Genomic DNA, 22,699 nt, shown 5'->3' with positions numbered 1-22,699 from the left:
GTAGCTTTTTTTTGGAACTGGCAGGTTTTAGGCCGTCTAATTGGCTTCCCAGCTTTACAGAGTAATTACAGCTTCAAGCAAACTTTGTCATCTGTGGTTCAGAATGGTGTAAGATAAACAAAATGTTTTGATATACAGCTTGTAGTTAAGAGCTGTTCAGGAGAGTTTAACATAACCGTGTCATTTAGAGACTAGTGCAGTTTTTGTTTCAAGCCAATAGTTGCAATATTACAATATTTTTGAGTGTGCCAGACATTTTAGGGATGTGGTAAGAAAAATCACTGGGCATTTTTACACATAATTCTAAACCATGGTTTAGTGCTACATGCATGAGCCTCTCCTCCTTTGGCATGGTCACAATAGATTAGAAGCTTTTGCTTTTAAACTATCCAGAGCCCTTTTTGTGCCCAAATTTAGGAAACTCTGGATATTTTAAAGTATAATTTAGCCAGGCCAGGCTCAAACTTGTGTTTTTAGTTTTAAAGTGTGGGTGGAGATATGCCATAGCAAGATGGGAGATGGGAGCACACAAGCATAAACCTCATTTTTTTGGTGCTAAATTATGGTTTAATGTTACATCTAAGACAAAACCGTTGTTTTATGTTATAGAAATGATCCCAGTGGTTCAGAAAGCCTTCAAAATAATGTTCACCATCCTGGCCATGGAACAGGAAAAGGGGAAACTTTTTCACACTTGGAATATTTTGCTAACATCATATTCCTATTTATTATTGTGACAGTGTTTGATCACTCCAATTATTAAATTCTTAAAACTCTTATGACTGCAATTGTCTTGAATAATACTTAGAATGAAAGCTGTAAAATAATGATCCCTATTTCTTGGTTGTAGATAACTATCATGCTGGGCCTTCCTGTTTTTATTGGCTTGCTCATCTTTTTCAGTGATACTCTAGAGTTCCAACTGTTTTTTAATTGAGATTCATCTTTTTAATTACATTTGTTTATGTATAGCAGCAAACTTGAAGAGGAGATGATTGCAGTGTTCACTTGGTAGTGACCCAGCAATGGCTTTAACATTCTGAGCCAGTACCGATCGCCAGATTAATACATTTTGTACATTTCATTATTTTCCAACGTTCTTTTTCTATAGGTCCATACAGTTTTCATTTATTAATAAAGAATATTATAATAGTCCTTCATAGCTTTGTTTATTTAAGGGGAAGACATCTAGCTCAAAGATGGAGCCCCATGCTTTGGATGCATAAGAGTTCAGGTTCAAACATTATTAAGCATGATTATCACAATGAAAAGCTTGGGAGAAGAGATACATCTTAACTTGGTGCTGAAAGTATGCTAATGTCAGCACAAGACAGCTGTTGCTGGGAGGAGCATCCCATAGATGAAGGGCCTCTACTGAAAAATGCCCTTTCCCTTGTTGCCACTCTCCAAAGCTCTCTGATAGGGGACATCAGGAGAAGGGCTTAAGATGATGAACTTAGTGAGTTTTAACATGCATGTAGTGAAAATTTGATCATTCTATTTATCCATAGAGCAATACAAAGTAATTGAGTGGCTTTATTTATTTATTTGATACATGTCACCTTCAACATAGATTTATGCTCCATGGGTGGCTAACAGAGTAGTGAGAAACAAAATGTACATTTTTAAAAAACAACAACAATGCATACGAACTAATGCAGCAAATTAAAACAGCAACAGCTGGTAAACTCAAACTAATACAGCAAATTAAAACAGCAACAGCTGGTAAAATCAAACTAATACAGCAAATTAAAACAGCAACAGCTGATAAACTCTAACTGTTCTAAGTTAAATAATGCTTATGAGAGCAGTGCTTAGAAGCCTGGAACAACACAAATGTTTTTGTCTGGTACATAAATGACAGTAATGAGATCTCTAGGTGGGCATCCTTGGAAAGGGCATTCCAAAGGTGACGAGCCACCACAGAAAAGACTCTCCAGTTGCTACCTTCCACGCTGTAGGGACATGCAGAGAAAGACCTGGGATGATCTAAATGGATGAACAGATTGAAGAAGGAAGTGCAACAGATACCTGGGTCCTAAGCCATGTAGAATTTCAAAGGTTAAGAGTAGCATTTTGAATTGAGCTCTGAAATTCACCAGCATCATTAGAGTTGTTTCACTACAACCAACCTAGCAGGGACCTCACCTGTTTTCCAAGATGTTTATAGTCAGAGGCTATGAGATTACATCTGCAAGAGATTACATCCCTTGGCTGCAGCTCAACAGGCCCTGTAGATTTGAATTAATTTAAAGTTCCCTTACTAATGCTTTTCCTAGCATGGGCTGCAGCTCCCTCCTTGCATCATTCATTCTAGTAATGCAGCCTTAAGTACTAATGTGTAATAATGTGTTGGATTGATATAAAAAGTATATGTACTTGGAACATATCCCCATATCCCCAAACTAGTTCATATCCCCATATTATAAAAAGCAGCATCTTAAAAATGTTTCTCCACCCCCCTCCCCAGAATGCCAGCTAATGAAAACAGAGAGACCAAAACCAAACACATTTATTATCCGATGTCTTCAATGGACCACTGTGATAGAAAGGACATTTCACGTAGATACGCCAGAAGAACGGTAAGAAATGAATGAAAGTGCTTCTTGTTATATAGGCAAACTTGTATAAGGAAAAGATTTGCTGCAACTTCTAGTTTTGTGTGACACTTTCAGACTTCGTGTGCATTTCTTTCAAAAGATGTGAATAAGTATACACAAAATATTTCTAATTCATGCATAGCATCTTTAATATTTTTATAACATTTTAGTTGGCTTTATAATATTTCAGTCTTGTGTATTAGTACATAGTTAGTTAGTTTATTTAATTAAAAAGGTGTGTTTTACCCTATAAGTATAAAGTATCAACATACAGGAAGATATAGTAGTTGATGTTGATTGCAAGTTTGCAATTTATTGTAATAATGTATTGTAATTCATTAATGTTGAGTTCTGCTGTATTTTGCATTGTCAATTGGGTTCTGGTAACCACTGGTTGCTAAACTGCATATTGATTTGTGTTTCCTTTCATTATTCTCTACATTTAACTTTATCCCTAACTTTATCGGTGTATTCATAAATTTAATGTATTCTAATTGTTCTTATACCTTGATTCTAAATATTAGTCAGAAGAAAAATTCCAGTACCATCAATTAATTGACACACTTTCCAAGGTCCCCGTACTACTTAGAGCAAATAGTGATTCTCCTAGTTATTCCACTTCCTCTGTTAAGTGAATATAGTTGCCTGTCCAAGCATGAAACGGGGTGATTCGCTTCAGTAGTATTCACTAGGAAATAGCTGACCCAGCTTGACAAAGCATGAAAAACCTATGTTTTTTGTAGTATGCTACTACCTTACAGTATCAGCCAGTGATTTCCTCAGCAGGAGTGCTGTGGAAGGGTCTGACGTGTGCCTATGAAAACTTAACCAATGCTCTATGCCCAGAGTGGGAAGGAAGCATTGAGCCCACCCCTCTCTACCGGCTACTGAGCAGGGGTATCTTAAGGAGGAGGGAATAAAGATGTTTTTGGGTGTATTATTGTTTTTGTTTGTTATGGTATGTGTTTCTGTAATTTTATATTGTAAACCACACTGTGATCTTCAGATGAGGGGCAGTATAGAAATTTAATCAATACTAATAATTTTTATATAAACTATATAGTATCAGGATATTGCAGGTCTGGGTTTTTTTATTTCAGAAAAGCTTTTGGGTAAAGAGCATGCCTTTAAAGGATATTGTAGATCATTTGTCCTGAGCACAAAGCTCCAACATAGCTTAAAAGATTGGACAGGATACACAGACATTTGCAATACCATTCAATTCTTATGAAATAGTCTTTTGCTGTAGATCTTTGAATATGTGGTATTTGGTCCAGTTGATTCCTTACATCTGCTGTTAAGCATGTAGCTCTCTCATGGGCACAGCTTTCTGATCATGGGAAATCTGCCTATGGAAAGTCAGCACAAAAGGAAATACCTGAGCACAGGCTGCTATGTATACAGGAAAGGCAAATGCAGTAGGTGATTTGATTGCCCTCCATTTTTTCTATATTTTACACGGTTTATGTATGTATTCCGTCATGTCCCTTTTAGTTGAATATTTATGAAATGTATTTATTAATAAAACTGACTTATTTTTGATAGGGAAGAATGGACAGAAGCCATCCAAGCAGTAGCAGACAGGCTTCAGAGGCAGGAAGAAGAAAGAATGAACTGCAGTCCAACCTCACAGATTGATAATATAGGAGAGGAGGAGATGGATGCTTCCACAACCCACCATAAAAGAAAGGTAATTGGAGATTCCTTCCTACATTTTAAAAGTGTGATCTTACTGCATTGGCATATTTCAGCTTGTAATTTATGGTGAGCTCAGTTCTCCAGTAATTTTGTGAATTTCATTATAAGAAATTTGGAAAGCTCAAATTCCAGAAATTCTAATGGCAGCATTGTGCTTAACTCCTTCTAAATTGCCATTCCATATCAGACACAATGACAAATGATGCTTTGTTCATGATATTGTCATTCTTGTTATTGTGACTGTTAAAATAAATTTAAAGATCTGTATGCCTGGCAACTAAAAATACGCTATCTTTGCGTAAATTATTCCTTCTTCAAACAAAGAACTGTACTGTTAAAATATATTGTATTGATTCTGAAAAGGATTTCCATTTCAGTGGATTGACCCTTACCTTCCGACCCAGTGACCAAGCAGCCTCCAAGACTGCTGTAATCAGTTGCAGTGTTTCCCCACAAAAGGCCACAAGCCCATGGTTTCCTGGCTAGTTGAGAGCTCTTAGCTGTTTGGCAATGGTCACATGACCATGCATCCCTGAGCTATCTTGGGCACAGCTGCCTGTGCTAAGGACAGTCTGATCAGTGCAGCACTGTAACATTTGTGGATCATTTCCATAGATTACACTTGGCATATTTTGGACTTTGCGGTAACTGTAGGGTCTTGACTGTGGGGTGTTCGTAAATTGTATCATACCGCAAGTGCAATATTATATTTAGAGCTGATATGAAATGTTTTGCTACAGATGTTGAAATGTGACAGCTAGCTGAAAACTTGCCAAACAATACAAACTGCAGATGGAAAACAATTTTCAGAAGCCAGAATGTAATCAGTGTCAAATATACTTCTTTTAAGACCAATAAATACTGTTTCAGGTGTTACTAACACAAAACCTTTCATGTAGGTTGTCTTAATATTCAGCAGGTATTAATAGTAGACAACAAAGAAAATTTTTAAATCATATGAATTTATGTCACCATTCAAAATATCTTCCCATTCAGCTTATACTATGTAAAAACAATTTAAAACCATATTAAATCTCAAACTATATGCTAGTAATAATAGCAGTGGTGAAACCTTTCAAATCTTTTAATTCATTTCCATCAGCCAGTTATCCTAATAAAAATAGAGGCTTCTGCCTCTTAGGCACCTTTACTAAAATCAGTAATGAATAAAAACATTTTAGTGCCTTCCTAAATAATAGTAAGGAAGGGGCTGATTGTATCTGTCAAGGCGAGCAATTATTCAGAGTTAATTCAGGCCTGTATTATATTAAAGAATAATATTGCTTGTATTTTCCTTGACTTTTTAACCTCCCAAACCCCTTTATTATTATTTCTTATTTATTAAATTTATATACCGCCCTATACCCACAGGTCTCAAGGCAATTCACAGGATAACATGAAAGCAAACATTTACTGGTAACACTATTATTATTATTATTAATTGATACGCTGGACAACTTGACTAAAATGATTTTAGTTGTTAATATTATATCATAGTATATTCAGGGATTTCCAGTGTGATGTGCCCACCAGTACCTCCTATGGCACTTGCAAAAGGTGTTGATAAATATCCCTTCAAAACCCCACAATTCTGCAAGACTGTTAGCTTTTCCTGTTCAGTTCCTGTTTGCACTGACTCAGCCTCTCCTACATTGAGCATACCCCCTTAAACGTGCCTATATTTTGTTGGATACCAGGATTGAACATCTATTCCCCCATCCATTTTAATATCTTAATATCATTGATTGTTGTACATAGTTAATGTTATACATTAGCTTTGTCACATATTTCTATGTCTAAGACCAGTGATTCTTGTAGCAGATGGTACTCTTATGTGAAGAACATAATCAGATTAGGAAACAAAGAAAGACAAGTGCTCTGTTCCAAGGAATAAATCTGTACAGGAAACAAAGTATTTATTTAAGTTAAATAAAAAATTGTTTTATCATCATTAATCTGATTTTACTTCAAAGCTTTTCCTTTCAAACACATTTTTAAGTATCAAGAATCCCCCCCCCCCGATTTTTTTGCCTATTGTGGCATCAAATAGTGCATAGGAGATCAGGTGGTTCTGCCATGCTTGTGGCATTGGAGCAAAGAGACAAGCCACCCCTGAACCATGTATGAGTCCACCAACAGCTGTTGGTTCTATTGTGTTTGCATCTGCATTGTAATTTTGGTACAATGGAGCCATGTAGACAGGGTGCTGTATTTCAGTGGGCATTATTACTAACTTAAGTCCATTGATTTCAGTGGGTCTACCCTGAGTATGGACGCGGGTGGCGCTGTGGTCTAAACCACTGAGCCTAGGGCTTGCCAAACAGATAGTCGGTAGTTCAAATCCCCGCGACAGAGTGAGCTCCCGTTGTTCGGTCCCAGCTCCTGCCCACCTAGCATTCAAAAGCACGTCAAAGTGCTTCCCGGCGGGAAGGTAAACGGCGTTTCCGTGTACTGCTCTGGTTCGCCAGAAGTGGCTTAGTCATGCTGGCCACATGACCTGGAAGCTGTACGCTGGCTCCCTCGGCCAGTAAAGCGAGATGAGCGCCACAACCCCAGAGTCGTCCACGACTGGACCTAATGGTCAGGGGTACCTTTACCTTTACCTTTCACCCTGAGTATAGCTTAGTAAGACCCATGTTATTGATAAATCAATTACATGGTAGTGATAAATGATGATAGAAGTTGCAGTCCAATAACTTCTGTAGGGTACCATCTTGGGTTCCCTTGCCCTAGGCTGTTCATCTGCTTGGAAAATTTCTGAGCCCTACTGATGAGAGCTCTTTAGCTGCAGGAAAAATAAACAAAGAGATGAACTTTGGATTTACTTTCCAAAAGCCCACAGGGACAGAACTTATCAAAACCTTATGAAGCCTCCATAGAATACAAGAGGTAGCTTTAACTACTATATGTTCTTAATGTGTGTTCTAGTGAGATATTTCTCTTTAAACAAAAAAAGTCGATTAAACTTGAGGATATATATTCGGAAACAAAATAGTGAATAGCTGTCTGTTTAGGATTCTTTGTGGGCATACAAAATTCCTGACACTCTAGGTGGCACTGTTGCACTATAGCAGATCAAAGGAGTTTGTTACACCTGGCATTCCAGTTACTAAGGTTCCAAACAATAGTTAACTTTCAAATATTTGGAAAGCTATCATTTATGCCCAACCTATAACTAAAAGGTCCCAAGTTCCACCCAAGATGGTCAGGTGCAAAAAAGGACAGGCTCCTACAACTTGGTTTTGTAGAAAAGGTGATTTGAGCTCATGACAAGCTACAACTTGTCAAGCTACAAATTCCCTCTTCATTACAAATATTAAAGATTCAGTAACACTGTTCTCTTTCCCGCCTAGCCACCAACAGGGAAACATATTTTAATCAATCCTTAGTTGCCAAAGCTGTCCCCCTTCCTTTTTTTTGAAGCTTTTTCTTCAATGAGATTATTCCATAATAAAATCCCTCTTTCTGTTGTGAAACTTCTTATAGCAGACAAGGTTTGTGTACTGATGTTTTGATTTTCTAAGGCCTTGTTTAGATTGCTGAAATTTTATTTTTGTTCTCTTATAACAGATAAAACAAACAATTTGCAAACTCTGTACTCAAAATAAACAAGCTGATTGTTGGCATTATGCTGCAGTCTGTGACTGGCATGGTATATGATCAGCAGACCATGTACATTCAGAAAATCTGCCCATGTGGAGCTTCAGAGCCAGCAGCATTATGGTGTTAAAGAAAGCTTAGTGAGCTGTCGTATTTCTGCGTCCCTTGGCTCCTCTGCAGTTCATAATCATTTTTAAACTGGCATCAACAACAATCAGTCAAAGCTAATAATTATTCTTATGTGTAATGTATAGTCACTTATGGAATATAGGATCACTGACATTTTATACATGGGCACATCTCCCGGGTGCAAACAACTGTCCATACATATCGGTCGTTCTTGAAACAAACAAGGGAGCTAAAAATGTGACCTTACAACAGAGGGTTTTTTCTGTTTGGAACTTCATCCATGTGATCTATACACTTGTGCCTTTTTCTTGGTAATTGTGGTGTTTCATGGCAGGACAGCAGCATTTTAATGAATACAACATCTGCAAGGTGTAAATCCTATTAATTCCTAGTCTTGTGCTCCATACAGACAATGAATGATTTTGATTACTTAAAACTACTTGGCAAAGGCACGTTTGGCAAAGTTATTCTGGTTCGAGAGAAGGCAAGTGGAAAATATTATGCTATGAAGATTTTGAAAAAGGAAGTTATTATTGCAAAGGTACACTTCTATATTTAATACACTATTACTTATAAATATACCTGTGTGCTGAAAATAGCTTAATTTGAGAGTATTGGTGATGACCCAAGTGGGTTGGGTAACCTCATTCTTTGAGTGATGGAGGCAAAGAACTCAGGGAGGCAGGAGCAGTCCCCTCTGTTTTTTCTCTCCTGCCTGACAGATCTGATCGTTTTCTCCCGGCTCTCACTGATCTTCCTTTCAGCTAAGTTCTTCTACTTTCAAATATTCATTATTTTTTCTGGTGTTTTCCAGTTTTCTCCTATTCCTCTTTCACTTTCCTATTGTGTTTGATTTCTGACTTTACTCAGTTTTTACTCAGTTTTTTTCCTTCCTCTGCTACAAATCTTGTTTGTATAGACCTTATCTATAAGACAAATCTTGAAAGTTGTCTGCCTGCTGACATAGCAGTAGAATTACTTAGAACAAATTAACAAGTGGTTGAACCAATCATGATTTGTTAATAGTTTGCAGCAATTTTCACCAGTCCAGGTTGCCCACATGATGCTGCATCCATGTTTTTTTGTTTTTTAGGCGTGACCAAACCATTAGTTAGCATATGAAGCACCCTGAAAAGCTTAAAATTGTGGGTACAGTTAAGTGATTTGCAGAAGCTGTTGTGCTTAAGAAGTGTTGGTGGCTGATGGACTCCATATCTGGGTGGGGGTACCTTAGGGGTTAGAGAGGTGGCATAGGTGGCCAAATTATTTTTATTTTCTCCCCATCCTCCTCCCTTGCATAGATATTGAGGACAAATACTTAGCACCTAACTAAACTTAAAAGCATTTCTACTGTCACAGTTGTGTGGCCTTCGCGCGTTCTGGTTTCCCCCCCATCCTACCTTGCAAAGATACTGTGGGCACTTAAGTATTGTAGTTGTACAAATATATTTGTTTCAAATATTCATTACTACAGTTACATTTTTTTTACCCTTTAGGATGAAGTGGCTCACACACTTACAGAAAGCAGAGTACTGAAAAACACTAGACATCCTTTTTTGACGGTGAGTATAAATTATGATTTTAAGTGTAAAGCTATATGAGAGGGAAAAGTTACAGGTTCCTGTATAGTACTGTTTCAATCCCTTCTTTGGGGTCATGTTTGACTTTTGCATGAGATATTGGAACATGGTTCATCTCTTAAACTTGCTGTTTCAGAGCCAGTGAAAGCAACATTTGTGTTGCAGTTCACCTTATGTCAGATTTGAAATCAGTCTTCATACCACTGGGAGGAACGAGTAAATATTGTAGAACAGAACCTTGTCTTCTCTGCCAACTTCCTATTTGACTTTTGTTTTGATTCTTAGGGGGTAGAAGGAGGTGATATATTCAGACCCATCTTTCTGTTTTACTGTCCACCAGGTTTGTGAGCCTCTTGTACTTACAGTATAAGAGAAGAGTTTTTTCAAAGATGATGTTTCTCATATTTGTGTCAGATGAATTCCTCTTTTCAGTGCTAGCTGGTGTTTTCACTACCTAATTTTTCACAAGTTTATCTTCAGTATTGGTAAATATAGAAACTGTTAAAATATTCATATCATTTAAAAATTAATTCCGTTCTGAAGAATTTCCAGGCTTGTATAGGTAGTGACTCTATTCTATCTAGAAAGTCTTTCTCTAAGTAACAAATAATAACCACCAGTTAATGCCAGCCAGTATTCTAAAAGATCTATGTAGACAGGACATATACAGAACCCTGATAAATGCAGCCAGAAAGTACTCTGGAGCCTGATGATTTGCCATGTTGATGTCAGTTCCTTTGGTAAACCCATCCATTGCCAGGACCCAAGACATTTTTGGTCTTAAAGTATTTGCATCACCAGCTATGTTTTGAAGATTTGCCAATTACCAGTGTTAATGTCCACATGATGGTGCTGGACTAAACAGATGGAGGACATCAGCTCTTATCAACTTCATAAACTGTGACATGTTTATTTAAAAAGGAAATTGAAGCAGTAATGGGACCCTCCTTTACATCCTGATATATGTTTGGGTTGCAGTAGTCACAAGAACTATAAATTATGAGATAGGATTTAGAATGTACAAATTACAAATTACATTTCCCCCACCATTCTTTAAATGTTTCAAAGGGTAATCAATTGTGCTACTTTTTTTCCTTTGCTCCCAACTCATTCATCTAACTTATCCTAAGCTGTAAGGGAGTCTGTGGTGCAAAAACTATTAATACTGTCTTTGTACTTGAGAAATTTTCATGTTACAAAAAAACCCCCACCATTCTTCTGTAGTGGCTTCTAATTTGTGGAACTCTTCCCACTCGGTCACTTCTGGTGTTTTAGGATGAGTGTTTAGGAAAACACCCATATGTTTTCAACAGATCTTTTGAGTTTCAGTGGATGTTGAATTGGATGAATGCTGCTTTTGAACCTGTTGTGGTGGTAGTTTTAACTGTAGATTGTTTTAATAGATTTGTGGAGTGAGATGGGACATGTGTTTGTTTTATTATTTTTAACCTGATTGTAGCCTCTTTTGATAGAAATAAAAGAAAAGCAGAATATAAATGTATCAAAATAAAGGAATAAATATACAGACTTGGTTAGATATTGATATTCAGATGCAAATGTTTGGAATCTTTCATTAATTCTATGACCATTAAAAATATATATTTTCCCAATTCTTGGATTTGCAGTCATAACTGCTCACATCATATATAGGTATTTGTCAGCATGTGGTATAACTCTTGGGGATTTAATTGGTTTGCATACTGATTGAACTTGCTTTCAGTTGAATACTCTTTCTTGCCAAAAGAGATTATGTTTTTATGCACCTTATTTCTCCAGTCCTATGCTTATTGAGGTTGATACCCACCACCATATAAGCAGACATGCCTTTCCCGTCCCCCGCTGCAGTCCCTTCCACAATTTGCTTCAGAGAGCCCTCCAACACTCTGGAGTACATGGGGAGACTTTGGGGTGGGGGAGGAGAGGAACGGCAAGTCCCATTGTGCTTGTGAAAGTTCATTCCACTGACATCATTGAACATCTTAGTTGGAATAAGTCCTTGATCACAGTGTAGCTTACTTCTTAGCAGAAAGGTATCCAGTTGTGCTGCACATTAATTAAATAAAAAATGATATGAAATGATATGAAAGCTATTCATAACTGCATTTTGTGTTTGTTTTTTCTTTAAGTCTTTGAAATACTCATTCCAGACAAAGGACCGTTTGTGTTTTGTGATGGAATACGTCAATGGAGGAGAGGTAAGTCAGACAATGTGGTTTGTGGTGCTGTTCTGATCCCTTGAATTACAGATATTCATTTTTTTCTTTGTCCATGTATTCCTTTGTTAAAACCACGAAAACATTAGTTTTAGCTGCTAGGCATGATGGCTGTTTTATATCCAGTATCAGAGGCAATATACCTCTGAATGTCAGTTGCTGGAGATCATGTTTTTGCTCAGTGTCCTGTTTATTGTCTTCTCATAGGCCACCACAAGAACAGAATGCTAGGTGAACCTTTGGTGTGATTCAGCAGGGCTCTTCTTGTGCTCTTAGTTCATTATATATCTCCTGTTAGAAGTTTAAAGTGGGGATCCAGGGCCCTCCCTGGCCAAGTGCACTTCTCCTTATGCCAGAGTTTTTCATAAATAAATAGTGTCTTGAATTATTGCTAAATGGCAAAAAAAAAGTTCTTACAAACTTTTCTTTCTTGCATCTCAGTGGCCAAGTCTAAAAAAATATTGAGCTTCTGAAGATTGCGTTTGGAAATAATTAAACATCACTTTGCTTCTTTTCATACTTTACTTTTGATTTTCCTCAATTTTGTCAGACAGTTTTGCCACCACTTTAGGCGTAGATGCTTCTCTTAAAGTAAATATTTTGTCTCTGTGTGAGGGAGAGTGATTGTTAGTTGTTTGTACTAGAAATAGTGTACTTGCAGACAGGAATCAACTGTCAGAACGTGAAATTTAATCTGGAGGAAACTTGCAAGTTTCAGTCTTCAGTGTCTGGCTCTTACTTCCGTACCCATCACTCCCTTCAATGCTCTACAATAGAGTATAGTGAAGTTGGTTTTGCTAACCCTAGGTATTGTAAACTAGATCTAGTGTTGGTGCCGATACAATGCTATACCGAATTTGCATTGTCTGAAAGAAAATATTAACTTCACGTGATTAGGCTGATGAAAATAGTTTCTGAGTGTTCCTGGGAACTTTTATAGCCATTCTTAAGAAATAAACTGGATTAATTTACTGTACCTGCAATATACCATAAGCAGAGCTTTCCAAACTTTTCAAGTTGCTGACACACTTTTTGGACATGCAACATTTTGCGACATAGTAATTCAGTTTTACTAGCAAACTGGTGGTTAAATTTGTGTGACGCACCTACACACTGCAGCCAACACACTAACATGTCATGACACACAGTTTGGAAAGCTCTGTACTGCAGTACCTTGCAGTTGTGTGTATGAATAGTAAATAGTCCCAATGACTTCATTGCTAAAAAATAAAAATAAAAAATGGAGGGAGGGGACAGGGGAAGAAAAAAATTAGAGAATGATGATGATGCACTTTTTTCCTCTGGTAACTGAAGGTTAAATGGGTAGCAAGCAGAATGCCTTAAACAAGATTGGTATATTGATTAAAATGCTGATTTAACAGCTCGTTTTTTCCCCTTGGAAACCTGGAAAAGATAAGCCAGCTGCTGTCTAAGAGTGCTGAGTGTCCACTGAGAGTACACTATCTATCATCACAATATGGTGATGAGAGGTGTTTTATGTTTCTGTTAATTTCCCCCACTAAATCAGTAATTATTGCAATCCTGTCCCTGCTGTTTACCCTGCAGCTGTTTTTCCATTTGTCGAGAGAGCGGGTGTTCTCTGAGGATCGCACACGCTTCTATGGTGCAGAAATTGTTTCTGCTTTGGACTATCTGCATTCTGGAAAGATTGTGTACCGTGATCTCAAGGTAAAAAAAGAGAAGTAATCAAAATGTTGTTTTTGAAAAGACTATTGGGACAAACACAAAGTAATTATAAAGTTACACTGTTTTAAGAAAAGTAACTAGCCGAGGAAAAAAAGTGCACTGTAGATTGAAGTTCAGTAAAATACCCAATGCCCAATTTCAGTCTATAATATCTGTATTCTGTTATTTATTTAGGCAATTGATATGGAAGGTTGGTCCTTGTTATGTGAATGAAGATGAATATGTATGTTGTGTACTTGGCTGGAATGAGGTGATTCATCATGTGAATGTTCATATAAGTAAAAAAGGCCCCCATACAGCCACAAAATCTTGTAGTGCAGCAGAACCCTTGGTGCCTTATGTTCGTGAGTTAGCTTCTCCGAGAAAACAATATACAGTTTTTTTATTCCACATGTCCAGTGTAATATTCAATGCATCCTTCAGCCTTCGGTTATAGATAGGTAGTCTTGTGAGTAGGAGGAATATAATTAAAGAATTGAACAGTAGGGTGTAACTGGGTCTTTAGTTGCCTGTTTACTAATTATGGATGTAATGTTCCTCAACCCTTGATCCCAGAAAACAGAATCAAAATGACAGTCCCAAACATATGCCAGTAAGTGCCAATATTAGAGTGGTCCCACCAACAGCTATTAGATCCTAGACCCAAGATATGAGCAAGCCTGGCTGGTGTGTCAAACTACACTGGTGCACCACTTTGAGAGTGTTCTCCTGTGCGTTGGCAGAAACTGAAGAGAAGGGGCTCAATAGACCAGATTCTCGCTGAAGTATTTTCATGCAAGCACTGACCTCAGCAGAGAAGAAGCAACATAAGGGCAATTCCATGCAGGACTTAGGCTGAGCAATGCATGAGGGCTAAGCTTAGATGTTGCCTGTTATATAGGAACTGGAGCTCTGTTTCAGAAACTGGTTCTGTCTTCACTGAGAGGAGGCTCTTCATTTAAAGGGCCCCAGTCTTCTTCAACAAACTTTCACTCCAATGGGGTAGTGATGAGTAGAATCACTGAGCCAAAGGAGAGTAACACAAGAGTGACATCCACACCATACATTTAAAGCACTTAACTTTCTCCAAAGGATCCTGCGAACTGTATTCTACCCCTCATAGGGCTACAATTCCAAGCGCTCTTAACAAACTACAGTTCCTAGGATTCTTTAGGGGAACCCATATGTTTTAAATATATGGTGTGGATGTGACCAGCATCTGTAGACCAAGGGGGTACTGACTTCATAGGCTCTTGTTGAAGTGCTTCCAGTAGGTAACTATATGTATATTAGATGTGCTCCAAATCTTAAGTTCTGGCAAGGGGTAACAATATTACTGATCCATGTTGGCACTACAGTCTGCCACTGGTAAGATTAGGTGGATTTCTGAACCCACAGAAGGAAGTATCTGAATATCTGGAACTCTAGTTTGGGTGTGCTGATACTTCCATGAAATTCTTTTATGAGTTTGCCCATCCTTCTATGCTAATATTCATTTCCCAATATTGTAGTGTAGTAGATCTTGTTTGGCAGAGCATCACAAGAATCCTTATTCACAGATTGGCAAGAGCAATGACATCTGTAATGTTGTTAATTGGCAGATCTCATTTCTCCCCTACTGTTCATAATACAGCAAAGAGTTTTGCATCACAATGAATATAGTTATTTCATATAATCAGACTTCATTTTTTCCTTTAAATTTATAACACAATCTTAGTTATAAGAACTGTGCATCTTTCAAGTACTTACCCTGAGTGATATGAGTGTACCAGGAAGAGGTTCATCATCACAACTGGTGTTTGGAGAATGTCATATACCATTGTCCCTCTTCCCATTTTGTAGGATGTTTTGTAAGAATGTGAATCTGGTAGTCTGTGCTCTAGTTTCCATTTTATTTGTATGCCTTTTTAAAAACAGCCTGTGAAAGGTTTTGGTAGGTTTCACGTGACATTGAAGGAATAAGGAGTAAGTTAATTTTCTCACTGGTACATGGAGGGCAGTCCTGTTCCTTGGGATGGTCCCTCTTTCTTGCTGTGGCAAGCAGGATCCAGAATCTTATTTCCTTCTCACCCAGGGGAATGGGCCATCCAATTCACCAGATTGGTTCTGCCTGTTGCTTTGATTGGCTGTGTCCTTAAGGACCTAGTAATATTGGGGGTTCTTTCTTTCTTTCTTTCTTTCTTTCTTTCTTTCTTTCTTTCTTTCTTTTCTGTACCCCTTCTTCCTACCTCCAGCCTCTCTCTTTTTTTGGTTCCTAAACTCCAATTCCCTACTTCCCTGCTGCTCCCCTTTCCCCTGTTTCCCTTCTACCCACCTAGAAGCCCTAGCCAGCAGGAAGCAACTAGCTGTAGGTAGTGTGGAGGGTACCACCCACCCACTCCTTACTCATGTGTGGTGCAGAATGGCTGCAGGAGGGTGGTGGGGGACAAAGCTTTTGGAAAGTGGAAAGGTGGCTGCTTCTTCACTTGGTGCTTCAGTGCCCCCTTGCAGAAATGATTACAGAGCAGCTGCCAGGAAGGCATGTGGGGGCATGGAGCAGTGATGGGTCCTTCTTAGTGCTTTAGCATACCTTTTCTTAAAGCAGGGGAAGGGCAGCTGACCTTCGTGCAGCAGAAGGCCGGCAATGGTATCCAAAGCTCCAGCTGCACCAAGCAATCCCCTCTCCCATCACATGAATGGTATCAATTTGCGAGCTCCACAGCCGTGAGTGGAACATTGCATTCAGAGCACAGCCATGTGTACGAGCTCTCTTTGTGATGTTTAGTGGGGGTTCATTGGGTAACCAGGTGACCACGTTCACCATTTCCTATTGGATGAAAGAGGCTACTGTCCACTCATATTGGGCTGTGGGGAAATCACCTGGAGAAGGAGGTAGCAGCTCATTCTCTATGTCAGCTGTCTATAAGGGCACAGAATCATAGAATTGTAGAGTTGGAAGGGACTCTAAGGGTCCAACCCCCTGCAGTGTAGGAACTCAGCTAAAGCATCCATAACAGATTGCCACCCAACCTCTGTTTAAAAATCTCCAAGGAAGGAGAGTTCACAACCTCCCAAGGGATACCATTCCACTGTCAAACAGCTCTTACTGTCAGAAAGTTTTTCCTGATGTTTAGTTGGAATGTCCTTTCTTGTAACTTGAAGCCATTGGTTCAAGTCCTACCTTCCAGAGCAGGAGAAAACAAGCTTGCTCCATCTTTCATGTGACAGCCCTTTAGATATTTGAAGATTGCTATCATATCTCCTCTCAGTCTCCTCTTTTCTAGGCTAAACATACCCAGCTCCTTCAAGCGCTCCTCATAAGGCTTGGCTTCTAGACCCTTGATCATCCTAGTTGCCCTCCTCTGCATACGTTCCAGCTTGTCAACATCCTTAAATTTTGGCACCCAGAATTGGACACATTATTCCAGGTTTGGTCTGAACAAGGCAGAATAGAGTGGTACCATTACTTCCCTTGATCTAGACACTATACTTCTCTTGATGCAACCTAGAATAGCATTTGCCCTTTTTTTGCTGCTGCATCACACTGTTGACTCATGTTAAGCTGGTGGTCCACAAAGACCCCTAGATCCTTTTCACATGTACTGCTAGTAAGCTAGCTGTCCCCCATCCTATATTTGTGCATCTGGTTCTTGCTGCCTAAGTGCAGAACCTTACATTTGTTCCTATTGAAATTCATTTTGATGGCTTGCGCCCAGTTCTCTATCTCAGAGATACGTAGGGTGACTATATGGGTGTCTCTACACTTTTGCTGAGCATTACAGAATTGATGCCTTTTGACTCCCATTGTTTACAGTTGATGTTTATCCTATAGTGGGGTGTTTCATAGCAGATAGAGGGTCTTTCTCACTTTGCCAGTTGGCCTGGTGGTTGAGGATTCTGGATCCAGAAGGAGGAACCATTCCAAGGAATAGGGCTGCCTTCCATTTTCCACTGGGAGCAAAAGGTCACACAGTAAGCAAACGTCTGTTTTCTAGAACAGGCAAGAGGTAGGAAGCCTCTACCCTGTGGGCCTAATTAGGCCCATCAGGCTTCCCCATTTGGCCCACAGTGTCATCTCTGACATGCCAAACCATACCCACTTTCCCAACATCAGCTGTGCATTGCCTAGAGACTATTGTAGTTAAACAGTATATAATTTTGTTTTGATAATAATGTAATATATGATGTCAAAAAACCTGGCTCAGCCAAAAGGGGATTTGCAGGAATAGCTCATTGGTGGTGCCTGTAAATCCCTGGGCAATGTCCTGGGCAACATAGTGCTTTAAAAGGGGCTTCTGAAGAGTCCTTGGTGCTGGGAGATCACTTGATGTCATTGTGACATTGCGGGATCGGCAGGTGGATGACTGCACCCACCTGAAAAGCTTGGCCTGCCGGGGTGAGGCAGATAAGAGTCTGATCTACTGACCAGATCCAGTTCCCCATTCCTGTTCTAGAATCTAGCAGGTTTATACATTTCGTTTTATGCTGCTAGCATGATGTGATAACGTATTCTTCCATGATTATATATGATTTCTGCACAGTTCAGAATACTATTATTTGGCTAAGTGACACAGTATATTTTGTCCATATTTTCTATCACTGTAATGGGCAAATTGGATCAGATTGCCAGATCAGCATTGATAAACATCATACAGTGCATTTCTACTCAGAAGTAGGTCATTTTGAGTTCAATGAGAGCTACTTATATGTAGTTGTATAGAGGAGCAAATAGGAATAATTTTTTATCTGTACATGGCAAAGTAAACAGTTGACACATATAAGAGTTATATGTATCACGTGTGGTCTTCGCATATTCACACTCCCATCCAGTCTTACGGTGATTTCTCTGAATGCTTGTGGAGTGCTCTTGAGGAATCGCAAACAGGCAAGCAAGCAGCAGTTGTCTTACAATTTGGCCCACCAAAATGAGCAGCTGGCATTAAATTTAACTGTGTTGTCTCACTTTTGCCGTGCAGCAAATGAAGTGGTTCACAAGGTCCTGCTGATCACCCTTGATGGAATGAAAAGTTCATAGGCCACTACTTTCAGTGTCTCTCTCTCTCCCCCTTTTGCTTCTAGAGCTCATTTCATATTTGATTCTCTAATTACAACTGCAAATAGTATGCAAAGTGAGTTTAGATCTGGTTATCTGAACTAGGAATATAAATTATTATATTATAAAAATACTATCATCAGAATGGCAATCATCCTGTGATGCTGTAAATGACACAAGACCAAACTATGGGACCAAACTAGACAAGATACAAAGGATCTGTGATCAAATTTCCTGCTGTTTCTATTTTCCCCTCCCTTTAAAGTAGCTGTGGGAAGCATCTAATTTGCCACTGGAAACTATTATTTGACTCTTTGGCAAATAGTATTGTGTATGTGTGGGAATAGGATTAAGGAAATGTAACAGGGGGAAAGGGTTAAACATTATTGACCCAGCACTGTGGGCTCCGATTAAAACTGGGGACCCAGCAAATGCTTATAATAGAAGTTCGAAACGTTGGAGAATTGATCACTAATTTCCAGTGCCTCATCTGGTTGCTGGGTGTTTTTTTTGTTGGTTGTTTGTTAAACAGTGATTTCCCTTTAAATGTTTAAAAACCACTTTTGTGTTATTTGTAATATACAGTTAGAGAATCTAATGTTGGATAAAGATGGACACATAAAAATTACAGATTTTGGACTTTGCAAAGAAGGGATCACAGATGCAGCTACTATGAAAACGTTCTGTGGCACCCCAGAGTACTTGGCTCCAGAGGTATGTCAGCATTTTACTTTGTACATTTTAAATATGTAATATTTCACTTAATTACAACGTACTTGTCAATAGTAATTGGTATATTTGAAAACTGGAAAATATTTTTACAAGGGCTAATACTTTTTATAGCCTTTTATCATGAGGATGTTTAAATGTTGTTTAAACATTAGCACAAATATTTATGTGTATCTGTGTATCTGAAGAAGTGTTCATGCACCCGAAAGCTCATACCAATAACAAACTTAGTTGGTCTCTAAGGTGCTACTGGAAGGAATTTTTTATTTTGTTACAAATATTTATTTTCAAGCTAGTAATTTTTACAGCAGAACTATTAAAATATTTTCTTTCTATAGATCAATTCCTATGTACATTTAGTTGTAAGTGAAGCTTTTTCTTAAAAATAAGGAGCATGCTTCTTTAGTATTCTCACTCAGCTATCTAAATATAGGGCATAAAAAGAGAAAGACACAGATTACATGGTTGAAAATAATGGGATGGGAATTTTAGTTCTAAGGAATGACTGGAGGAAGTTCAAGGAACACTGCTAAAGTACCTGTACCTGAAGGCAGCCCTGGCTAGAAAATATTTTGCTTTGAGATATAGCTCCAGTTAAGTTTTGCCAAGTTTTCATTAATATTTATCTAAGTTAATTTCTTCACCAACTTTAAGAGTGGGTTTTATTTCTCAGGGTCAAGAAGGTTTAGAATGCCCCCTTTTCCAGTTAAGAGTGCAGAGACTTTTGCGGAGCAAAGCAACTGCAACCTGCTCTCCAGCAGCCACACATTCCCACTAAACCCTGGTTTGATTTAGCATGAGAAAGACAGGCTCAGTTTGCATCTATCAAAGGATGATGCAACCATTGTAACAGCTTCATGTGGTGATGGAGATACAGTAGAATCATATACCAACTGGCATAGCTGTTTTGCCTTCGTGTGGTACTAATAGGACAATTGTTGTTTTCATTTATATCAGTGAACTGAGCCATGTGCCAGAAAACATCTTAGTCCTATTTAGTGTGATAAGGAAGCTTCTAGGTGATAGTTGTCTCCTGTCTTTCTTTCAGTTGAAGCAGTAGATAACTGGGTCCTTTTTTTGTAATAACGATTGAAATCAAGATCCTAAGTGGTTGCATTTAGATCTATGTTTAGATAAAGCAGCTGGTTTATTTTGTACATTATTTCACTTGTATCATGCTGTATAGGGTCTGTACCTGACCCAGGACCTTAGCACCCCCATTTGTTGGGCTCTAACCCAGAGCTTTCCAAACTGTGTGTTGTGACACATTAGTGTGTCAGCTGTGATGTGTAGGTGTGTCACTGGAAAGGGGTTAGTTTAACCTCCGGTTTGTTAGTAAAACTGAATTACTGTTTTGCGAAATGATACATGTCTAAAAAGTGCGTCACCAACATGAAAAGTTTGGAAAGCTCTGCTCTCATTTCTATGGCAAATATAGGCTGCAAGTGTGTGAAAGTTGGTGCTCTTGGTAACCACTGTACAAGTAACAGTAATATTCAAACTCAACAAATTCTAAACAGGAACCTCTTGTAGAAATGTTGCACAACGTCTGCATTGTAACTGTGCTTCCTTTATATGCCCATCCTGCAGGGTGTGATGTACACCCTGTCTGGTATTGTCTGATCCTTCACTGTTACTGAAGCTAAACAGGTGTAGAATTTGTAAGTTCCTCAGATGACAGACCACTGGAAGCCTCATAAAAACAGAAAAAGTACTAGGTGGATAGCAAACGAGTTCTTGCACAGTTGTCAGTATTAGAATCCAATTAAGCCTGTCAATTTAGTTGTTCAGTTCTTTACAGTTCTTTAACACCCATCCTTCAAAGAATGGCTCAGAATACAGTATATTTTAATTTTCCTGTTTAATTGGAGAGATGTTTCAGTGCTTATGTTCTTTGAGAAAAATAGGAAACTATTATTCTGTTCATTTAATTATTTAATGTTAGAAAAAAATCTCTTAAACAGTTTACATCTATCAGAAGACCTTACCAACAAAATTTTTAAAAAATTGCAAATACATTATGAAAATCCATCTGTAAAAGGCAACACAATCAGAAGCTAAACTAATTATTTGAGCTTCCAGCTTTTCTGTTGAGTTAGCAATACCTGTTCAATCCTCCAATTGTAAAACAGTTTAAAAAATCCAATGTAGCTCACATGCAAGACCCAACAAAATTAAGTGCTAAGTACATTTTTGGCAGTTGACTTTTATTATGCCCAGTCCTCAAATGTACGAGTGGATAATCATCTGAATGTTACTTATTTTTCACATGCTTATGTGATCACACAAAAAGTGCATGCTAAAAAGAAGCAGATGGTGACAGATGGGGAAGGTTGAATAAGGTGGCTTTGGAAACCTAGAAAAATGCACTTCTGTAATAGTGTAAAAATAAAAATTTATTTGATTGCCAAGTTACAGATAACAAAACAAGAACTCGGGATGAAACCTTGATCGTATATGACAAAATTATTTTACAATAATCCTTATAAAATGTCTTATTATGATGATTGTATCGTAGCATATTTTTGTATATTTTATAATGAATAAAACAAATGACGCACATGTTCTTGGAAGTAAGTCCCATTGAAGTCAGTACTGTAAAACTTACTAGAGTAAACATCTGTGGAATGAGAACATTAGAGTAATAAAATTTAGTTGCAGAAAAAGGGGGGGTAGTTGTATTGCTTTTTACTGTGCTTAACATTCAAGATAACTTGTTCCATTCTTCAGTAACAAGCAAGTATCATATTTTCCTAATACAATATTGAAAAAGGAAATATTTTACCACACAAGCAGCACTGCAATGAAAGGCACCTAGCCTGAAGAATCAATAACTTACTAAAACATTATTATGGTTAAAAGCCCTAATATTTTGTTTTAATTAAGTAAAGCATTTTTGTAAATACTTGACATACACCTAAGCCTAAGATATTTGCATTGTAGCAGCTGGCGGGTGGGACAGAGCCACCCTTCTGACACTGGCATTTCTACAGCTTAACTGGAAAGTGCTGGCGCATCTGCAAACCACTTACCTATGTTTTGCCCTTTCCCGGCACTATCCAGGTAAGCTATAGCAACACCAGTGTCAGGAGGCTAGCGCTGGCTCTCCACACGTGCTTCTACTGAATTTTCACATTACCTCATCTACTTAGCAGTTGGGGGGCTTGACTGGGTCTAGTGTAGCTTCAGCCCTTGCATATGGATGAATTCCAGTGCTCCTTGCTTCCAACTATTTTACTGGTGCATGTTTATTACAAAGGAAGTATTTAAGTTCTTCCCACATCCCCACCCAGCCTTCCAACTCATGCCCTGTAGCATGATTAGTTTGCATTGTTCAAAGACAGACATCTGGAAGAGGATGTGAGGGGAGCCCCCTTGACCTGGTGGCAGCCACACCTGTCTTCTCATAGTGGAAGCAGAGGCTGATGAAAG

The 22,699-nt window shown here is 38.4% G+C and overlaps 1 protein-coding gene and 1 long non-coding RNA gene across 8 annotated transcripts in view; one reads left to right on the top strand and one right to left on the bottom strand.

The window, feature by feature from the left end:
- Positions 1–22,699, top strand: part of AKT3 (AKT serine/threonine kinase 3) — a 109,625-nt gene that overhangs the window by 58,747 nt on the left and 28,179 nt on the right. For all 6 annotated transcript variants that reach the window (XM_083604323.1, XM_083604324.1, XM_083604326.1 and 3 more), the window contains exons 4-10: positions 2,471–2,582; positions 4,146–4,290; positions 8,437–8,568; positions 9,524–9,589; positions 11,734–11,802; positions 13,387–13,509; positions 19,124–19,252. In XM_083604323.1, coding sequence (XP_083460449.1) covers positions 2,471–2,582; positions 4,146–4,290; positions 8,437–8,568; positions 9,524–9,589; positions 11,734–11,802; positions 13,387–13,509; positions 19,124–19,252 — 776 coding nt within the window. The remainder of the gene's footprint in view (positions 1–2,470; positions 2,583–4,145; positions 4,291–8,436; positions 8,569–9,523; positions 9,590–11,733; positions 11,803–13,386; positions 13,510–19,123; positions 19,253–22,699) is intronic.
- Positions 3,806–21,274, bottom strand: LOC310758304. 2 transcript variants are annotated; one of them, XR_014545690.1, is made up of 6 exons: positions 19,622–21,274; positions 15,256–19,505; positions 9,971–10,061; positions 8,610–8,985; positions 6,955–7,083; positions 3,806–3,949 (listed from the first exon to the last, which is right to left on the bottom strand). It is a non-coding gene; the product is annotated as an uncharacterized lncRNA (long non-coding RNA). The 2 variants fall into 2 exon arrangements; XR_014545691.1 differs by lacking the exons at positions 8,610–8,985; positions 19,622–21,274 and having other exon boundaries at positions 15,256–15,424; positions 16,076–16,375.

The sequence above is a fragment of the Podarcis filfolensis genome (genome assembly GCF_964270895.1).
Source record: "Podarcis filfolensis genome assembly, chromosome: 3".
Taxonomy (NCBI): Eukaryota; Metazoa; Chordata; class Lepidosauria; order Squamata; family Lacertidae; genus Podarcis; species Podarcis filfolensis.
The sequence above is the reverse complement of the archived record's forward strand: the minus strand, read 5'-3'. Positions and strand labels throughout refer to the sequence as shown.